This window comes from Mizuhopecten yessoensis, unplaced genomic scaffold (assembly GCF_002113885.1).
Source record: "Mizuhopecten yessoensis strain PY_sf001 unplaced genomic scaffold, ASM211388v2 scaffold11083, whole genome shotgun sequence".
Taxonomy (NCBI): Eukaryota; Metazoa; Mollusca; class Bivalvia; order Pectinida; family Pectinidae; genus Mizuhopecten; species Mizuhopecten yessoensis.
Genome location: NW_018408871.1, coordinates 55,395 through 77,674, shown reverse-complemented (window position 1 = coordinate 77,674; position 22,280 = coordinate 55,395). Strand labels below are relative to the sequence as shown.

Here is a 22,280-nt window from a genome sequence, read left to right as displayed (position 1 = left end):
AGTTCCATGCATGTCTTATATTCATATAAATACATCATTTGTTCTTTGTTATCATACCAAATAATTACATATCTTAATGGTCGAAATTATTTTTATTTTTATGAAAATAAAACCATAAGAATTCCACAGAAAATTTTACCGCTACATCATTATACAATTGCATAGCAACGGACTATGACTTTATTTCGCCTGTTGATTGAACAATTGAATAAATTACGCTTCAAATAATTTAAACGGTAAACAACAGTTCTGATCCATCACTTTAAAACTTATGATTGATGCAAACTTTATATATGTAGAATCATCGAGTTATGAAAAAACAAACCATAAAACGTTTTCAAGAGTCAGATAAACAGTTTTTTTGTTTCAAACCCAATGACTATACAACAATTTAGCTTTAAAGCATAATTAAGGAACATGTGAGCGTTTCATGAACCATGAAGCTCTTGCTGAGGGTTTCCTTTCTTTCTGTTTTGATTTACCTTAAATTAATGTTACTGGCTTTTCGTATCAATTTTAAAACGATGTGATGTGAGGATGGCATTTATTTTTAACTCCATGTTCATATTAAGATATAATGAGGAACAAATCTGTAAGGAAAGATTTAGAAATTCCTTTCGTACAAATTATACATGCTTCATGGGAAAAAAAATTCCAATACGCTGCTTTGTGTGGTTACTTTTTTTGTGGTATTTTGATAGATTTTCTTGCGGCTCATTTTGGCTGTTATCTGTTCCAGAGGAGAACATAATTTCAGGTTTCATTCTCTAACTTCGATCTTTTCGTTTTGTTATAAGCATCTATATCCAATTATTATCAATATGTCAAATGGACATTTAAATGATGTAGTAATACAAATTATTTTACAGTAAAACGTTGAAGTTCATAAAGATCATCGTACTACAGCTGTCGTTCGTCCGTCCAGGGATCTTGTACGTGTTGAGCATTCTCCACAGTGATGGCCGGTACCATCTGGATCAGAGTGTAAGCAACACCGATCACACCCCTTTGCTTTTAGACGCCTTCAAGTCATGGAGGGTTTATTATTACCTACATTTTTGTACGCTTTAATATATCTATGATTACACATTTGGTGCAATTATTAAGGAACTTTCGGATGTTAAGAGCGATATGCCCCTTATATATGTATCAGAAATGTAGAAAAACAATACCGATAATGAATCATGCGTTTATTTGATATTCTCAACTGATAACGAGGTTTAATGTAAATTTATAGCTCTTTCTATACAGTTTATTAGCTAAAAAGTAAAATTAAAAAGAAAACACCATGTTTGTGCCTGGTAGTCATATATTACGTCAAAGAAAGTCAAATGTATTTAGCAAGGCCTTAAATCGATACCAATATACCTAAATGTTTTCTTTTTTAGTCTGAACCATCACAGATTTATCTATGGTTGAAAGTCATTTCGACGATATCTACTTTGTTTGCTATATACGGACTTGTCGTGACATTCTTCGCAGCAAGGCGGAAGTTGTCGTTGCCCAGGTTTCACCTAAAAGCCGCCACTCTCAAACTCACGCTTCTTGTGTTTGATATGCAACTAACCATCCTCCTAGCCCTGGCTAGATACGAGAAGATTACGTGTGAGGGAAGTCGAGGTTCCTTTGTAAGGTCAATAAGTGAGTACTGTATCAAATACTTACTGAAATGTTGACATATATGAACATTCGTTGCATAAGATGCTTTCAATATGCTCATATTATGTGTTCCAAATTATGTTTAGAGCTTTCGTGTTAATTTCAATTTGTCAGCCATTTATTTCTATCATTACTTATAGTTCTTTTTCTCTCTGCTCTATTATTTCATTTTTTTTCTCAACTCATAGGATAAATTAAAATTCAGCATCTTACTATTGACGTGAAATACCTGATATTATTCTTGTGTGAGTACTTAAATTATAACAGTTCAATTCTCTATACCACATCACATTTGTAAGTCAATATTGCCCTGTTTCAGGTATCCACAACTTTATGCTTATCATAGAGGTATTCCTTATTGCGGTGTTGGCCCGATTTGCATATAGATTCACCGAACAGCAAACTGCCGGAATTGAAACTAAAGAAATGAAGCAGGTAATAATGACAAGTATTCGGCTTTTGTTTTACAAAATAGCTTTGGAATAACATTTTGCCTCGATTACAATTCGCCGAAATGTTGTTGATTGCATATAAAGTTTTCATGTTGAAAAAAATCAAGCCATCATGTAATCGATTATTGTAAGAGATGCAATCTCAAAAGGCTATCAATTGATAATATAATTTATAACTTGCTATATATTAATAGTATATTAGTTTAAAAACCGAATACAATTTAATGAGTAAAATGAGGTGATCGTTTTATTTCAGATGAAAGTGTAGTAAAGACATTGATGGAAATCACACCAGAAGTCAGACTGACACAACCTTAGGAATAAATATATCAGGTTAAATAGCTTTGCAAGATTAGATCATATTGATAACATGACGGGGAAATAAAGCGTGGTGGTTCCTCTCGCCCTCGAGTTCATCGGTCTTTTTTCCCTAATTCGGATCTTCTCGAGAGAGAAAAAAGTATGAAGCACCACGCCGGAGTTCCAAGTGATTGAAGCTGGCGACAACAATAGCGCGTCAACTTTATCATCATCACTGTTATCGGAGACAAAAACTTCCCAACAACAAGGGAACGTATTATTTCTTATACTTTCACCATACTGAATAGAATCACTTTTTTGTCGGTCAGTTGCAAGTTGAAATATTGTTGTATATCCCTGCTACCGTCTTCTGCGTGTGGTCAAAGGGAGGTTACTTGCAGTGACGTCTGCTTAGGCATGGCTGCTAAGAGATTCGCTTCGCATACCACGACAGAAATTGAAGAGAAAAGGGCAATACCAATGACCCTTTGTCATTTTTACAAAGGTCACACAGCTTCTGTATACTATAGTCTACACGCATGTATTAAATCAGTTTTTAATGTTAGTCTTTTTTCTTTTCTATTTTACCCCTTTTATAAACAATTGAATATTTCTTTTCGGTATTATGTATATATCCATTTAGTTATGATGCAAACATGTTTACATTTGCACAGACCACACTCCTTTATTACTTTTTACGAGAATGTTCCCGCCCTTTTTTAATAAAAGTGTTCACGTGGTGATAGTTTTAAATTTGATTGTTTATAACCGTATACAAAATACCCCTCATGTAATAAAAATACATAATTGTTATTTTAAATAACTCATTCTTAAATACCTATTGTGTGTAAAAAAATAATACGTTCAGTCTTTATTTTTCAATTTTTATACAGATAGAAGAAAAAACATATATTAAATTGTTATTGTTAAGTTTATTGACGTTGTTCAATCAATTGATTCGGTTTTTGTTTTTTTCTTTTGTCGACAAATTAACTATGTATTATCACAGTGTTACAATATTGACACTAAAGCGTACGCGTTAAGTAGGCGACGGAGAGACAGGTGTGCCATATTTGTACAAGAATGTACAAATCCCCTAATATGCAACACGTTTTGTGTTTGATTGAAGAAGTATTTAATGTATCAAAGTAAAGTTTTACATATAACACATATATTCGACGAACAATAGAAAAATGAATAACACATATTTCGCTTATTAATTAAAATAGCTCAAAATCATCTTTTACCCTCGATCTGATTAAAATCATCTGTTACATGGTTCAGACGTAGTACGAAGTTAACGGGGCCTAACAGCTGATTTTAATCAGATTGCATTTGCCCGCTGCTAGATTTGTTCTCATAATTTAACTTTTTAACTTCGATATAAGATATTCTAAACCGTTCTGTTGGGAGTTGGACATGATACATTAAGTGGCATTAATAAAGAATCACACATTTATATGGACTCAAATGATCACTCGAACTAACCGAGAAGATTTGGACAATGGAATAATATGTTGAACGGGGATATTAAAAAACCCAATTGCGTAGCAAAGGATACGATATTCATTTGGATTCGTAACATCGAAGTTTGGTTGTATACATGATTTATTACACTCGATGTGTTGTCAATTTTGCTTTTGAAAACTTACTGTTTTGTTACCGTTTATTGATGCAGATTGTGACTAATGAAACACTCGTGTACGTTTTTGGTGTCAAGTCCTCATCGGATACCCACGAAGTGTAGTACAGTCTACAGCGTATCCAACGATCGATGGGTGCCAATGTAAACAATGTAAATAAATAGACTGTATAAACTATAACAAAAAATCCTAACTGTTAGTGGAATTTAATGTATAAACGCTTTATAGATATATTTTCTTTTTCATAATTTCGGATTACAAATAAAACTGCTTCTTTCCCTTACCAATACATTATTTTTGTTGCAGAAAATGTGACCTGTTCACAATTTTTCCATATCTTCAATGGTGCATAAATAATAGATACAGAATAGTAATGTTAAAAAAAGTTTTATTTTGTTTGTTCTAACTTCAACAATTTACAAACAAAATGTATATTACATTTATTATGTCATGTTTCTTTCTTATTCATTTTTATGAATATTGCAATATGTAATTATAACTGTAGTCTGTAAATATTTCCTGCGTTAGATTCCGTTCTATCGCGGTTTTTAATGTAAAACATATTTTAACGACACAAATTTGTTCAAAATTGACGTTAAGGATTTCAAAAGCCAAAACTGCAATATGCTATTTTGTTTTGTATTCAAATTATCTATGTTTCTTCGCATTCAAATATATATTTGTTCTATTGTAGTTAACATGTGCTATACTTAGCTTGTTGTAGATAAGCGTAACTGCCTTCCTGAAATTGCAACATGTGCTTATTTACCAGAGGCTTTTTGTACGCATAAGAATGATAAAAGTAATTAAAGCATTTTCTTCACTTGATGATTAATCTTTAATTTATTCCTCACTGTTTCTGTTGAACGGATACCAGGAAATGTACAGTACGATAAATCCACAATGGTCCAATTGTACGTTATAATGATGTACATTATGATTATATCACATGCATTGTGCATTATAATAATGTTACATTACTAGCAAGATACTTTATGATTAAGACAAATTTTGATAAATAAACATTACGATAAACGTACATTACATTAAAAGTTTAATGTGATTACGTATCTATGCTATACGATAAGGTATATTGCACAAAGTTACACTATAATGAATTTAAGTATGATAAAGGCATGTTTTGATAAAATTTTATCATGATTAATGCACATTAAGACAATTGAAATATACATTAGGATAAAGATACGCTATAATAAAGGTACATTGCGATAAAGCGATAAACAGATCATTATGGCACTTGAACTTCCTATGAATGATGAAGACCTTAACTCCATACTATTCATGCGATGAAGTTTATCATTATGATTCGTCCATGCCGTATATTTCTTTTACTACATAAGCAAATGATTGCAAAATTGATTGTATACGCATAGTATTCTATCAAAACAAACAGTAGCCTTAATTATTAAAGATCAATAACTATGATTCTTTGACCATGGAAAACGTAGAATGACTCGCAACGTTAAAATTAAGCTTGTGTGGAATTTCAGCGATTATTATTTAAAAAATGCTTATTTTTAATCATTTTTGAAAGGGATATCCAAAAATTGTAAATTTCTCTAAATTTTCTTTGGGTCCTACAGCGTAGCAAGTTAGGTAAATTACATGTAGAAGTGCTCCGCAACAAAATTGGATGTTTTGTCAATTGCTCTTGACCTTAAATGGAACACAGATAAATTGCGTTACATTAGTGCAAAATGTAGAAACCAGTTCTTTTCTGTATGCCTTGCAAGTGGGATCCTCGATGAAATAGTATTCAACGCTGTGGACTACTGATATAATTAAACCAAATTTTTTATTCTTGTTCACCTGAGTATACCTTTTCTATTTTTGATTTGAACTTTGTTTTCAAAATGGGGGATAATTCGTATGAAAAGATTTGAAATCCAGAAAAAAAACATATAATCTATTATCGAAATTCATTATTTCAACGAAATTCCTTCATTGAATTTGGCAAAAAATAATTTATGTGAGTGTTATCAAAACCTAAAAAAAAAAGTTTTTTTCGTGTCAAGATCAAACACCAAGGCATTCATTAATGTTCCAAGTACTATCATATGTTGTATATGTTTTTATAAATATAAGCTGAAATACATAATCTTAACCTTCATAAATCATTTTCTTATCAACGTAGCATTTTCTCCTTCAACTTGATAATTGGTTAAAATAATTTGAACCTATGCTTACCTTTAAATTATCTTCAACATGAATTCTGCCATCTGCATATTACCTTATTTAAAATAATAGTTCATAATAACATATCATCTTAGCTTTTGACCTCTCTGATGTTAATGATATGTGTGGATTACTATCTTTGTCTGTCGTTTTCGTCAGCTTGATCAAATATGCGACATGTATCAGTTTTGCTTAGAAATATATCTTATAGTACTAAGTATTTCAAATGCATACAATCAATATTTTTAACAACACAAACGTTAAGGTAAATACATCTAAATAATTGACGATTGAAATTAAAATAATTATAAATAAGCAAAGTATAACAAGAGAGAATAAGCGGAACATTCAGAACATGCGGAACACTTGAAATTATTGCAAGCTAACTGAACTTTTAACCTTAAACAGATCTTACACACGTATACACACCAGTGTGAGGTAAATATAACTGAAGCATCAACGACTATTGTAAGATTAGCTTGCATTTGTAGCAGACGACGCACCATTTCTCCCTACGAAGCGGTGACTCATGTCCTCATACATATATACTTCATAGCCACAGAAGCAGAAGGCTATATACACTTTAAGGCCCCGAACAAATTAAACTGAATTACATCAATTTCATTTCCATTTTTTCTCAGAAAACTTCCAGTTATCCTTAAGGACTCGCACAACTAAAACAGCCAGTATTGCAGCAAGTGTTTCATATGATTGTAATCCCTACCTAAAGTTCCGGTTAAACACAGTGCCTCTGAGTAATTCAACTAGGTAATTATTGACATATTTTACATTTAATGACATCTACAGATATTGAATTGTAGAAAAACTATAGATTTAGTAGATTTAAATATGTGATGGCGGATTGATATTGGGTCAAATGTCAAGGGGTGCTCCCGTCCCACTTCACCGGTTTGGTTTGTAATTTTTCGGTTGTCAAAAGCAGACTCTTATATGCCACTAACCCGCAACAAAATACCTTTTGAAGCCTTTGAAGGTATGTATCTGTGAATCTAGACAGTTGCCACTAGTGTTGAACTTCAAGTATTAACGCTATTCGTTCAAAGGCTTAATACTAACATATATTAAATTATTTAGTTGTGTGAGTCCTTAACACATGCAAAAAATGTGATGGAAACAAACCTTGCATGGCTATAAACAAACGTCAAACCAAAAAAACTCTAAACTTAATGGAATTTCATGATTTTAGTTTTAACATGCATAAGAATGCATGAGATACGTGCTTAACTGTAACGACACTGTCTTTCATCGTAACAAAATTAACGATTTGCTGGGGGTTTTGTCAGAATATCGTATAACATCCATCATGTATAACTTTACCGTTTTCATAGCAAAACGGTTTCTATGGATGGAATGAAACATAAAATTCCAAAATAAAAGATAAAAAAACAATTCAAAAAAATCAAATCCTCATGTACATCGAGAACGATTAATAGTGAAATGTAAAAAGCACAATTAGTCTTTCGAAAGGTCCAGCAAAATATTGAAGGGACATAGATATGGTGTTCCCATTTTGATCCATCGCTAAATACAATTGTAAAGTGTTTGTATTTGTGAGGGCATGAGAGATACTATTATATTACTTATGATAAATACATGATATCCGCATGGTATATATAATTTGAATTATTAATGCAATAAAGAAAATCTGGCTGTAATTGAGTACATATACTTTACAGCAAGTGAAAAGATTTAAAAATAAAACAGAGAATGATTGAATTCTCCTTCCCTCTCTACATAATTATTGGAGCATTGGCAGTGAATGAAATTGTAAGGAGGCGACAAACCAAAGAACAAAATAAATATAACGAAGAAAAATCGAATACCTTAAGAGTGAACGGAAGTGAAAATATACTAACAATTTCAAATTCTAAAATGAGATTTCTTACATAGTATACCCTTTTAATCAGTAAAGAAACCCTTATTAAATAAGAATATTTCTTTTGTAGAACCTGTCCTTCCTATATTACTCAAACAACTTCAGAACTCCTTACCTAAATTTTACCCCTGGAAAACGTTTAAAAAGAAGAATTCTATATATTTTCAGTGGTCATACTCTTATCGAGATGCATTTTTGCGGAGGACATTATCTATAACAATTTCTTTTGCTTTTCTTTTTGGTCCTTGCAAAAGTTTCCATTATTAACATAACCGAACAATATATAGATCTACTTTACATTTCATTTATTAATTCACTGGAATATGCAATAGCACGATTTCAAGATAAAATAAAAAGTCTTCGAATACAAGCCGGCAGAAGAGATATGTGTTGACATCAACATATATTACAAGTCATAACTGGTTTTCTCTGTGCTGTATAATATTATTGCTGTGGTTTGATAAAAGGGGCCGATCGCTTAGACAAATCCTTTCTTTCACCGTCACTATTACTTCTATGCTTATATATATATAGTGTAGCCCTAATGTAAAGTAAACTTACTGTCATAAAATAAATAACAATATATATATATAGATATTATCATTATATACAAGCAAAGATCATATTATATCTATTTGTAGACATAATAGGTAGTGTAGTTACTCGTAGATGAGATGTGTGTTGATATTACTATCAAATCAAATACTAGTATATTTATTAAATGTTCGTAGTCGTTGTGAACAGTACAGTTACTGGAAGTCATGACTGGTAATACATTTACAGGTGGACATAAGAGGAGATAAAATACTGGTATTATCGGGCCTATCTAGTGCTTTTCTTCAATCACTTCTTCTTTCACTAATGAAGCTTCCAAAAGTGTTTGAACTTCATCAAGATTCCTTTGCGCCTTTCCTTGAATCCCAAATAAGTTTGTTTCATCAAGTCGAGTGACGAGATATTGACAAATACCCTGTGCTTTTGCTAATGATTCCTGGTCTCTCAGCAGCTTGTAACACTTCACAAGTCCAAATCGCGCCTGTATTTGAAAGTGCGAAATCCCTTTCCCATTATATTGCGTTTCCAATTCATCTGCTATCTGGAAATGTTTTATGGCCTCTTCCAAAAGATTTTGTGTTGTCTTCAGCTTATAGAATCTTGCTAACTGTACATGGAAGCCGGGAACTGCCGTCCAAGCGTGCATTTCCTTTGTGATATGTTGCAGTTGTTCTGCACAGCATCTAGCTTTAGTATACTGTTCGTTCATTTCTTCTTCTTTGCCTTTGCAAAGGGCGTAAAGATGAATGTAACATTTAAGTATCAGCTTTAAACACATCCCCTTTTGGTGCATACACTGATGTTCACTCACTTTCAAAATGCCGAATTCGAAATAACGTATTTTTTTGTCAGACATTTTCTCCAAGCGGCATATGGTTTCTTTCAGGTCGTCCTTTACTGAGGCAACTTCTTTGTCTTGCGTGAACCTTTTATCAGTTTCGTGATGATAGAACATCCCGTTCCTATGACTGATCAGATACTGAACTGATACAAAGTTTGGATAGTCTCTTTTTAAGAGTTTCCCCAGCATTACCGCAGTGAGTAATTCATTGCAACAGAATTTATCGGATGACCTGTCTTCTCCTAGCTTCCATTGATAATAGTGTCGACCATTGTTGTACAGAATAATGATCATCAGTTCTACCGCAAATATTTCTCTTATTTGTGCTGTGGGCATTGCTGCCTTCACTGTCGTAAGTTTCTCGTACAGTGCAGTTGTAAAGCATTGTTTACGCGTCTCCAAACCTCCTGCATAACTCTTTCCTGAAACAAGTTGCAAGTGTTGTATGTCGACCTCACTTCGAATCAAGTTCATCACAAAATCATGGATAAACTGGGGAGACAAATCTCTTGTGACCTGGACCAATTTTCCATAAAGTCGCTTGACTTTTGAGTCGTTACTTCTTTCTTCTCCGTCTATTTCCTCGCAATCATCTTGGGTTGTTTCTCCGAGGGACAGTGACATTCGAATTGTTCTAATTAGAAAGCTTGTCGGTGCTGTCCATGTTGTCGTTTCATCCGAGTCATCTGATTGGTATGTTTGGGATTCGTTGTCATCAAGACTTAACTTGAACTTCTCGGGAGACTCTTCGATCAACTGAAACATTTGCGTTCTTGCTTTTGTCAGATATTCGTCTGCTAGCACGTGTTCGGTCCCAGAAACACGAAAAGAAACACCTATTGCTGTCTGTATGATGCACTGTAACAGACACATGTCCTTCATATTCGAACCACTGATGTTCTTACCTGCTTGTGCAAGGACGCATTCAGCATGGCCCTGTAGAATCAAATTGTCTGCCAACGAAGACCTTAATCTACAATCCAACGTTAGGTGACAACTGAAAAACCAAAGCAGTTTCTGGATGATTCGCACGCGTTCTTCCTTCGTCAGGCGATGCAATATGACCAGTTTTGTTACAGCGTGGAGTGAGATGACTGTTTCCTCTTCTGTTTGAATGATTTCCCCTAGTGAATATGATTTCAGCTCACATATTAATGCCCTTATGTCCATTTCTGCTTTTGGGCTAAAATCGTTTGCCAATTTCTGAAGTAATGTATATGGAACATTTTCGCAGTCCAAAAAAGGAATCATCTGTAACAGACGGTTTCCAAGTTCAGGCACCTTTTTTTCAACTTTCTCTAATGTTAAGATTTGAGCACCGACCAGTCCTTTGTTGTACGTTTTCTTTCCTGAAGATTCTAAAACTTTTTCCACGGATTGAAGGAATTCCGGATACTTCAACATTTCCAAATACTTTTTAACCGTCATTTCTGTAGATTCCATGTATGACTTCGCCAGCATGAGAGCGTACGGGAGACTTCCCACCTCCTTGGCAAGAAGAAGCAGATCATCTTCACATCCAATGAAACGATCAGAGGATATAAAGAATTTTCCAACATCTTCTATTGTCACACCCTTCACAGATACAAATACTTCATTATCGTTCGTTTTGAACTCGTTGTAAAATGTGGAAATCTCTGTTGAAGCTAATATTTTAACATTTGTTGTTGCGCGCAATTCACAAAATATGCGTGAAACAACTGTAGAACATACTTTGCATATGTCGTCAAAGATAAACAGAAATTGTCGCGTTTGCCATTCTTCTGAGGTAACTCTGTGTATGATAACACTAACCATTTCCATTATATAAGTGGATTTGTCGACCTTCTGGCTTTCAAATTTCAATTCAAAGAATTCTAATATTCCACTCAATGATTGAATCAAGTCGTTTTCATCCTGGCAAGACAGTTTCCAGATGTTAGGTCCAGTTACATTTGAACGAAATCGCTTGGCACACCAAAGAGTTAGCTGTGTTTTTCCAGAAGCCGATATCCCTGTTAACAAAAACACGAGGCTCATCTGGCAAATTATTTTCATTAAAATTATAGATGCAGTACAAATGAATATATCTATTGCAAATAAGACCCCATGAATAGGGCCAACCCTCAGGGCCAGTACTTTTAGCATATGTGTTTACAAATCTTCATGCTCAGTATTAGTATATGGTGTTGTAAGCTGGAGTAGCCATGTTATTTTTCAAGGACTATTTCCCCTAGGTTTGGGTCAAATCTGGTAGCATAAATGTGCTAGTCACTTCATGCCCTGTAATTGTATACCTGGTTAAATTTTGCGAATCGGATAACAACTGTTTCCAAGTTGTGACCCAGAAACTAAGTCTCAAATTTAATGTATTGACTGTGTTCATTTCTTTATTCTCAGCAGTTGTATGTATCGTTATGGATCTCAACCCCTTTTGAAGTTTTGATCCAGTGACTTAGTCTCAAGGGAGGGGATACATCCAGGATAAAATCTAATATCCGGATTGTGTTCCTCGCTTTATGCCTATTAACTGTATATATAACATGTTATAGGGTCAGACTTTTAACCGTTTTAAAATGATAACCCATTAAGTCTACAAGGATGGGACCAATCGTTCAGGCAATTCTGTTAGCATATGCGTTTTCGCCACTATACAATCCGCAATCGAATATATAGTTATTGGTTGGGGATGTCAACAAGTGATAAAATCTTTGGCCTGGCCCTTCAGCCCCAGAGGTCAACCCTTCAATTGCAAAAAAAATGAATCCCTGCTACAGGAGCAGGATGTTTCCATCTAATCAGTTATGGCTGATCTCCATCTTATGATTCTATAGGAATAGCAGTTAGCCAAACACTCACACCACGCCTCTCAACCCCTGTACACATTTAAATCCTGAACAAATATGATTGATATCCATGAAGGTGGTTAAAATCTTGTTGACCATGCAGGGCGGAGAATGAGAAAAATATATACCTGCTGTTACCAACGTCAGTGAGGAAGCACTACATGTTGTAAGAGGCAATTAATGTGGTAACCCCCTGCAGAATTGGGGATTTAGTTCCGTGTCCTTTACTTCGGGACACAAATGCAACAAAAATAAAACTGCTGCATCCATTGCAATATACGGGATCTTTATACGTTTACTCCAGACATTAAAAAAAAAAGACCCGTACAGCATAGGTTTGGCTTTCGGTTCAAGACAATGCTATTAACTTACCGCTCAAAATGACGAGCCTGTTCTTTTGAAGATGTTCTTCTACCTCCCGACATTGAACTGTTTCCACGAAGTTAGGAACAGCAGCAATATTTACGTTCGCCTTGGCTAAAAAAGTAAGAGGGAAATGATACGCCAGTTAGATATCATAATAATGTAGGTATACATGTATATTTATATTTCAATCACATATTCTTCTATAAGCTTTACCAGAAGATATCGCGCTCACAGGGCCATGGACGCAATTTGTTTAGCGTCATTTGGAAGCGTCCCTCTCGCCTCGAATAACGTTAGACAACCGTAACAATTATTTTGGTGACAGGCTGTTTCAAAATCTCGTTCACATTGACGAAACAGACACTTCAATATCGAAAATATGAGGTACAGCTATATTGAGAGCAATGACAACTATACAATTTAAATCGTATATTTATGTACTGAATAGCGTTTTTTTTAGTCCAGACAATTTTGAACTGGTTTTGGTACAAAGAGTTGGAAGAATTTATCGGAAAGATATTTATGTAATCCTCATACAACAGTTATATCTGTGTTTAGATGACTTATATAGGCTTTTAATCAATAGTTTGAAAATTGTGTTTTAAATTCACACTCGCAGTGTGTGAGGGCTATACTTATGCGACATTTTTTTTTACATTATTGACTAAGTACTTGCCAATGTTTATTGATACATAAATTCGTTTTGGAGATGGAAACAATGTTCAAAACATTAAAAGATTAAATAACAGACATTGTTATTCATGAAGGATGTAAAATACCTAATGAAGTCAATATACCACTTTACCTGTATTGATGCTTTTAACTTTCTGTCCGTAAGACTCCAGCTGAACTTTCAGATCTTCCCGACGAATTTGCGACAAAAAGGATTTTAAGTGTTCGAGGAGATCACTTCCGACAGGGTTCTTCTTTCTTAACATGGTCATAAACTCTATTCCTGTTGAAATCTGCTCCTTTTCAGAATTAGGTATATCGTCTCCAATCAAAAATAGTAGGTTTTTCACATCTTCTGCAAATACCACAAACAAAATTAAATTAACTCGACAATACAAAACGATTGTTATTTTTTCCAGAAAAATGTACTGTATGGCAGATTCTATAAATTTCGACCGGAACGATCATTTTGAACCTTCAACCCGATTCAATGCTAAGTTCAAAGCATAATCATTGTGAGATTTTTTTTATTTTTTTTTATATTTCACTAGAATATCTCACCTGCTTAAATGATAAAGGAAGACGAAGATAGGTTTTTGCTTAGTGATTTCTTTTTATTATAGTAACACAGACGTGTCGCATTCACGTATAAAACATCCAGGTTCATACTATACTCTTGGAGAAAATGACTGAACATTTTGTTTTGATAATAGAAAGTGTTCAGAAAATTGTCTGGAAATTAAATAAGATGCTACAATTAAGATAAAGAGGCGAATCGGGCCTGTTTTACTCACATGTTTCATTTGCTATTAAACAAGACTTTACAAATAACTTGAAACAGTAGTGACTGTCACAGATTTCTTATTGACGCAAATTTTTACTTTTAATCATCACTTATTAAGGACAATAAAAGGACGCTTGGTAAACATCGATATGAAAGATTGAATATTTACCAAAAAAAATATCCTGATAGAGCGGCCATCTTAATTTTTTTTTTTTAAAACAGCATAAAAACGCCTGATCAGGAGGGCTCAATCATAGCAACTTTAATTAAGATTGCTATCTGGGCGTTGAGGATAACTCAGATTCCCAGAGTAGCCATCATTGATTGTAATTTGATCCGAAAATTAACAACGATCGGTCAGAGCCATGAGAGAAAATTTTGATAACATGATGTCAAAAATGTCAAATACCGGAAATAATGAAATAATTTTTGCCTTTTTTTATTGTTTTACCTTCAACAAGATCATTTCCAACACGGAAGAGTAAAGAAGTCAGTTCCTTATCACATGCCATATCGAAAGGTCCTCAGTTAATTGCTAAAATAAAAAACAATCATAATATGAGTAATATAAGCACATATGTTGCAAAACAGATAGGAAAGTTGAGTATTATGTCAGCATACTTTATGGAGCTAGGAAGAAGAAACTTATTTCATGTTTGATTTTGAAGGATATCTCAATTTAAAAAATAGGAAAGGTTGTAAATATTGTTTGGGACGTTATATATATTGATATCAATTTCACTTTTCATGGAATATTATGGGATGTTATTCTGCCAATAATATCAGCAAGCTTGTCAACATTAGAGTGGCATGTGACTTGTTTATATCTAAGTCAATCAGATACGTTTCCAAGATGAGGAAGCGTGCTTGCTTAAACTGTTTGTTTCCACTATTGTTGGTGACGTACTGCCTATGTTGTAAAAATGACGTACTTAGTATAATCATTGTAAAACGATGTAAATACAAATCAAGTTGCAGAGTTTACGATACGTGCACTATTTTATAAATAAAATCCACTTCATAACTACGATGGCAAAAAGGACTAAATAAGATATTACAATAAATGTGTGTAAAGGTTAATAACGCTGGTCATGGTGCAAGTGGTGTGGCAAGGTGTCCCCAAGAGTAAATTTGTTCTTGAGATAAGTCCATACCCGTAGTTAAACAATAAATGATTTGCTATGTCTCCAAACAAATACTGAAGCTGACTTTGACTTGAAAAAAGGAAATTAAAACCATGACTAACTTGCAATGAAGTAGGATGTGTTGTGGCCAAGTCTGATGTGTTGTGGCCAAGTCGGACGGGTTGTGGCCACATCTTATGTGTTGTGGCTAAGTCGGAAGTGTTGTGGTCAAGTCGGAGGTGTTGTGGCCAAGTCGGACGTGTTGTGGCCACATCTTATGTGTTGTGGCCAAGTCGGACGTGTTGTGGCCAAGTCTGATGTGTTGTGGCCAAGTCTGATGTGTTGTGGCTAAGTCGGAAGTGTTGTGGCCAAGTCGTTGATGCCATAACTTTAAGTAACGGGATTATAGAGAGATGATATATGTTGTCGTATTTTGGAAACTCGCACAAGTGTATTCTTTAATTACTGCTCTATTGTTTTTGTAATCCGAAGTAAAGGCATCCAGTTTTTGCAAAAGAACCATGTGTATCGTTCCAACATTTGTACAGTTTCGTGTCAACATTTTGTCAATATCCTCTCTTCGTCGCTTGTATCTTTTACAAGCAGGACATATATTGCTGCTTCAATCTCTGGATACTTGTCTTTCCAATGATAACATGTAAAAAGATTAAAATCTTGTTTAATAGCAAGTGTGGTGTCATTGTTCTGTAATATATATTGCTGTTCGATATGTTATGAAGTAATATCATGTGTGGTTATATTAATGTAATGTATTCAGTGGTGATAAAATGTTTTCTGCCTGGTGGATATTTTCTATGTTAGAGTTTTTTTTCATTAGAATTTCGGATTATGTTAAGTCCATAGTAGAAAAAGTCCTGCAACTACAGTCACGAACTGCACATACAGGTTTATCCTAAAAGAAATCTTAACACCTTAAGCAAATGCAGGTCATTTTGTCCCAATTTTAACTCTATGTTCCGTTCAGTTTAACTATGTTAAAATGGCGTAAACAGGAAAACTGATAGTCCTACCTCGCCGACCAATTATCCTTAAATAGGATCATTGGCCTGTGACAGCTTTAGACAAACTAAATGGCATATGCGCTATGTTTGGTTTTTGAAATTACACACCCTGAATTCGTCAACTATCGATATTTAGCAATCTATTTTTTTTTACATCCGATATCATAAAAAAAGTGTGTTCACTTCAGAACGTCATATAAGTATTAGCAAAAAGACGAATTGTCAAAAAAATATAACCCCTTTTAGTGGTTTTGATAAATGCCGAACCACTTCCATTTTTCACATCATCAATTAACTGTATCTCATCTGAAATTACAAAAAAAAAATGGGACTTACAATGTTGTCAATACGCATAAAATCATATGATCATTTTCGCTTTCTGATGAGGGCTTAAAGCAGCAATATATCTTTACTCGACTGCAACGAACCTTCCTTACACGTACGACCAGCGTAATAATTAGGCTGTACAAGTTTACGTACCTAACACATACGTGGAAATTGCTCACAGCGACAAACATATATGATTATATATGGTATGCAAGTTAATACAATAGTTTAAGTGTTTGGTGGCACAAGTGGGTTTAAATACTGGTTTTGACTGAGCATGCGCGCGGTAAACCTGACGTGTATTTGTTGTGTTAACACGATTGGCGTGGTTGTGTACTTGAGTAAGACACTTAACCCTTACTGGTATACTTTACTTGCCTAATTGTAGTATACATACGTTCCCATACGAGTGATGGCTGCCTATCATGTTTATCGAACTCAATTAAGTTAGTTAACTCTCAAATTGTATAAAGACCCGATGTTTACCGACGAGTGTCTTTTAAAATTCGAAAATTAATCAAGGACAGCTAAATCATGTAAGAAAGAAAGGCCGAAAACAGTCTATTCTGTGAGGGAAAACACTGGTCGGGGCCCGTAGGACCGAGTTCTGTCCATTCTGTGAGGGAATACACTGATCGGGGGCCGTAGGACCGAGATCTGTCCATTCTGTGAGGGAATCTCTGATCGAGGCCCGTAGGACCGAGATCTGTCCATTCTGTGAGGGAATACGCTGATCGGGGCCCGTAGGACCGAGATCTGTCCATTCTGTGAGGAATACACTGATCGGGGCCCGTAGGACCGAGATCTGTCCATTCTGTGAGGAAATACACTGATCGGGGCCCGAAGGACCGAGATCTGTCCATTCTGTGAGGGAATACGCTGATCGGGGCCCGTAGGACCGAGATCTGTCCATTCTGTGAGGGAATCTCTGATCGAGGCCCGTAGGAACGAGATCTGTCCATTCTGTGAGGGAATACACTGATCGGGGCCCATAGGACCGAGATCTGTCCATTCTGTGAGGGAATACACTGATCGGGGCCCGTAGGACCGAGATCTGTCCATTCTGTGAGGGAATACACTGATCGGGGCCCGTAGGACCGAGATCTGTCCATTCTGTGAGGGAATACACTGATCGGGGCCCGTAGGACCGAGATCTGTCCATTCTGTGAGGGAATACACTGATCGGGGCCTGTAGGACCGAGATCTGTCCATTCTGTGAGGGAATACACTGATCGAGGTCCGTAGGACCGAGATCTGTCCCTTCTGTGAGGGAATACACTGATCGGGGCCCGTAGGACCGAGATCTGTCCATTCTGTGAGGGAATACACTGATCGAGGTCCGTAGGACCGAGATCTGTCCATTCTGTGAGGGAATACACTGATCGAGGCCCGTAGGACCGAGATCTGTCCATTCTCTCACAGAATCGACAGTTTGAGGCTTTTCTTCTACTTAAAACACATCACCCCATTGTATTTAAGAGTGGACAGCTACTGAACAATGAGTGATAAATATAAGTTGAAATAACTTATTTCATAATTGTTGTAAAATAAATACAGTGTATAATGTACCGGTAATGAAGTAAACAATGACCAGGCATTGGTGTTTATGCAGGATGAGCTATGGTCATTTATGCATGAATGCATATTGTTAACCTACTGGACAGGTACAGGTAGAGTTACTATATTTGGAATTGCACATGATTTTCATGTCCAAATACAGATATAGTGAATCCTGGGTATTTACCAGTAAGTCCAGTTTAGTCATTGGAAGCAGGAACATGTGTTTCTCAGGAGGCGACAATATTACTTTCAACATCATTTTGATCAAAAATTTTAATGTCGAGACATATTGATTTACACAACACATTGAACAAAAGTGAAAGTTTATCAAAATGGCACTTAAGTTGCATGCATCATGAGAAAATAAAATAGAAAAAATTCCTGAAGCAGAGGGAAAATCGATTCAGACCTCAAGTATGACCTAAACCAACACTGGTTGCCGTTAAATAATTCTACCTCCAAGTATGGATCATTGTGTGTGAAGATCTGTTGGATTTTTCCTGAATTTCTATTCCATCAATATTCATATTTTAAAATAATAGTTCGATTACTGTGTTCCGTTTTCAAGTAAGTTTTACAGCATCCTGTTGGATTTATTTATTTTTTGCTCAATAAAATTCAAAAGTGATTTGGGCAGCTGGATTATTTCTGGATCAAATATGACTATCTGTGGTATTTCAATGTATTGTATGCTATTGTTAAATTTCATTATATTTTAATGTACATATATATAGTAAAGCCATATGTTGTTAATAGATTGTTGATTTTTTTTCTAAAATTTGCTGGTGCTTATAATTAATTTCGTTACCTGTAACTGTCCATCAACAGGCCAGTAGTTGTACATTATTAAACATAATAATGAACAGCTACGGTCTAATAACGGACAGCTACAGGTATTTCGTTGTACGTTCTACTATATATATATAATGTACAATGTGAACAAAGGATGATGTCACAACTGTGTTTTAACATTATAACCCACCATCATGAATTTGGAAGTCCTTTTCTCATCTAATGTTCGTATTATATCTAGATAATCTAGAACATCTTTTTAATGGAAATATATTATTCATGTTTCAGAGAAGCAATTGACATGAATCATTACTTTACAATAGAGAAAGACGACGGATCTTATTTTTTAAATAGGATTTTATAGGATATTAGTGGACGCAGGCATTGCTGCCTCTATATCCACATCGATATGCTGTTAATAGTTTTGTTAAGTGACGTCATAATTCACAAAACTGGAATAATGTCCAGGCCCCTGTTGCTCAAATGTTGATACACTTTACCCTCAAATGTTGATACACTTTACCCTCAAATGTTGATACACTTTACTCTTTAGTTATAGAAACAAGAGGCCAAGTGCCACGTAGTACTCTGGGCATATGACTAAAGTGCTTGAACCTGTAGAATCCTGTTGTCAGGTCCCGGAAACAAGAGACCTTGCATCAATTCTGTTATACAATTTAACAATGACATATTTTTATGTGCCTGTAATACACGGATGCCCCGCTTCCTGTTTAGCCGTATATATATACACCTCTCTGGACTCACGTATACCTACACAGTGTAGTGGTTGCTACGAGTTATTATACTCACCCTGTGAATTGGCGTGTGTGCTACTTTTAGCATGTCAAAATTCACATTTTATTTAATTACAATAGTACTCATTAACTTTGAGTGCATTTTCAAGAAGATAGAACAACAATTGTATCTCCTCCCACAAATGCATAATTATATCACCGATACGATTACAAGTAGCCCAGAGAACTAAAAATCAAATAAGTACCAATAAGAAATAATGGTTTACAAAGCAAACACAACTATTTCATTTATCTAAACCAATCTATAGCACTGTAATGATATCGGGTGTTGTTTATTTTGCTTTCTCCCACACGTGACAGATTTATCTCCCGTTTTGCCGGTGCTAGATTTATCTGTCTCCGCCCTAGGGTTGACACGGGGGGATTCTCCTATTTATAACAATGGTATGACGTCACTGCAACAATACAATGACGTCACGTCAACAATCCATCAACGTCACGTCAACCCTGAATTTAGCATGTAACGTTATCATTACATTGTGTATATGATACACATTGGGGAAAACAGGGTAAGAGAAAAAGAATCATTCACCCCCTTGTGGGTAAGATAGGGGAATCTCAACCCTCGGGGAAAGATTCTTAAGTTGTCAAACATAAGAATCTTCCCCCTCGGGTTGAGATTCCCCTATCTCCCCCTATCTCACCCCAAAGGGGGTGAATGATTCTATTAATATTCATAATTTAAAATATTCACTAAAGAATCCTAGAGTAACTGGGATCAGGGCGTTAACTATTTGTGGATAACTAAAAATGTTTAATAACTCCTAGCATGTTTACCCATTGAGTTGGGAGTGGGAAAACCGTTAGAGGCTGTATGAGATGATATGGGCCAGGTGGGTTATAATGATTTTAAAAAATAAATCAGCTGTTGACAACATGAGTCTTTAGTCAGTATGTATCTACAGCCTGCGCAATTACACATATGCACACATGGACACATAAGGATGTTACAATGGAGATTACGTGGTTAGCAATTTAGTAAGGCTGCATCTACACTCTCCAGAGTGTGTTAAAAGTGTGTGCCTTCCTGGTGCGTCAGAGTCTTTTCCCTCTGATTAGATAGGGTCGTTATATAACGATGATAACAAAAATGCTGAGCACATCAGATGTTTTAAGACTACCCGAGCGCGAGGTTAAACTTTGACCTTTGTTTACCTGTGCTCATATCAAATATAGCAAGTTACAACTACAGAACTCTATTGTTCTCTTTATCGCCTTTTACGGAGTGTCATATACTGTTTGCAGTTATTAAGAAATGATTTAATACACTTTTTCATCATGTATGTCAAGTGTGTACATGATTGTCGTTTTACCTATTGACTACAGAATATAAAAACAAAAGAGGGATTTCTGAATTCAGGCAACCAATACTTTCTTCAGCTCAAGCTTTATATGTAAAATGTAAAAATGGGTCTACTTCGTGGCCGTGTCCTTTCCAACCAAGCTGAAAATGAAATGTGTACCACAACGAACCAAGGGCTACCTAAGTATCAGATTCTATAAAGTTCCCTGCAGTATTTTCTGAGAATTAGCGATCACAACTTTAACTGTGAAATTCCAATATGGCACCTCAGAAACCTGTATCTGCATTTTATGTGTTGTACACTTGCGCTTAATAAAACAGCTGGTATAGTTCAGGAGATCTTAGGCTTTCAGAAATGATGTGTGTATGGGTGGGTGTGTCGGTAAGGGAAGAGGAGCGAGGGGCTCAGTATTAACTAAATGGTATTATCTATGTTGACTGTACATGCTATTGGTTTGTGTGTGAGTGTCGTTAACCACACGATTCGATAAGTACGTTCCATGTGAGTGGTTGTCTATATCAAACTGTCACCGACACACTTCTGTAGATGAATGCTGATAATGAACAGTAATGTCCAGTTACAGTACACACGTACAAAACACAAACTTACGTGTGGGACAACATTACAATATACGTACAAAACACAAACTTACGTGATGGTAGATTTGTATCTCAGTGATTATACCAGTCCACTTCCTGTTTCCATGACTTCCTCTTTACTTTCTTCTATCTGATCACAGAATCAACAGAAGCAGCAGCGCCATCTGTTAATCCGGCCCTGGCAATAATCTCCAGAAAAGTTTAAGCGTCATAATTCGTGAATGCAATCGTGTTTTGTTTGAGAAATAAAGTCAAATGTAGGTGTGCACGTATGAGTGACAACATCTTGACCCAGCCAAATGCTCACAAAACTGGCCGACATCATTCACGCCCAGCCTCAGGAAACTATCGAGAGGTATAACATTGTCCTGGTTTTCACTTACTTTCGTTTTTCAATCAAATCAGTTAAGCTTCGGTGACAAATCGGAAACCTGGATTTCCTGTGGCTAGTAAATTCCGTGGTATTTACTTTCTTTATCCATGCATAGCAGAGGGTAGCACATACACCCACATATGTCAGTATATGGGGCTTAAATTACCCGTAGTG

At 35.4% G+C, this 22,280-nt stretch overlaps 2 protein-coding genes across 5 annotated transcripts in view; one reads left to right on the top strand and one right to left on the bottom strand.

The window, feature by feature from the left end:
• LOC110465499 (organic solute transporter subunit alpha-like) overlaps positions 1–4,877 on the top strand; it is a 12,471-nt gene extending 7,594 nt beyond the window's left edge. Inside the window, exons 6-9 of the mRNA XM_021521355.1 lie at positions 870–984; positions 1,389–1,641; positions 1,979–2,094; positions 2,368–4,877. Of these exons, the coding sequence (XP_021377030.1) occupies positions 870–984; positions 1,389–1,641; positions 1,979–2,094; positions 2,368–2,379 (496 nt within the window). The 3' untranslated portion in view covers positions 2,380–4,877. The remainder of the gene's footprint in view (positions 1–869; positions 985–1,388; positions 1,642–1,978; positions 2,095–2,367) is intronic.
• Positions 2,507–22,280, bottom strand: LOC110465497. Of its 4 annotated transcripts, none has more exons than XM_021521351.1 (6): positions 21,787–22,280; positions 15,437–16,642; positions 14,642–14,725; positions 13,540–13,761; positions 12,741–12,845; positions 2,507–11,537 (listed from the first exon to the last, which is right to left on the bottom strand). In XM_021521351.1, exons 3-6 carry the CDS (start codon positions 14,700–14,702, stop codon positions 8,974–8,976), a joined length of 2,952 nt encoding a protein of 983 aa, XP_021377026.1. In that variant the 5' UTR covers positions 14,703–14,725; positions 15,437–16,642; positions 21,787–22,280; the 3' UTR covers positions 2,507–8,973. The 4 variants fall into 4 exon arrangements, with proteins under 4 accessions (XP_021377026.1, XP_021377028.1, XP_021377029.1 ...); XM_021521353.1 differs by having other exon boundaries at positions 15,437–15,955; XM_021521354.1 differs by having other exon boundaries at positions 15,437–15,702.

Coding starts and splice junctions, on each gene's coding strand:
- LOC110465497 (XM_021521351.1), bottom strand. CDS start 14,702: ATGGCATGTGATAAGGAACTGACTTCTTTACTCTTCCGTGTTGGAAAT. Junction 12,846..13,539: donor AGTTAAAAGCATCAATACAG/GTAAAGTGGTAT, acceptor TTACTTTTTTAG/CCAAGGCGAACGTAAATATT. Junction 11,538..12,740: donor CAGGCTCGTCATTTTGAGCG/GTAAGTTAATAG, acceptor TTTTGTTAACAG/GGATATCGGCTTCTGGAAAA.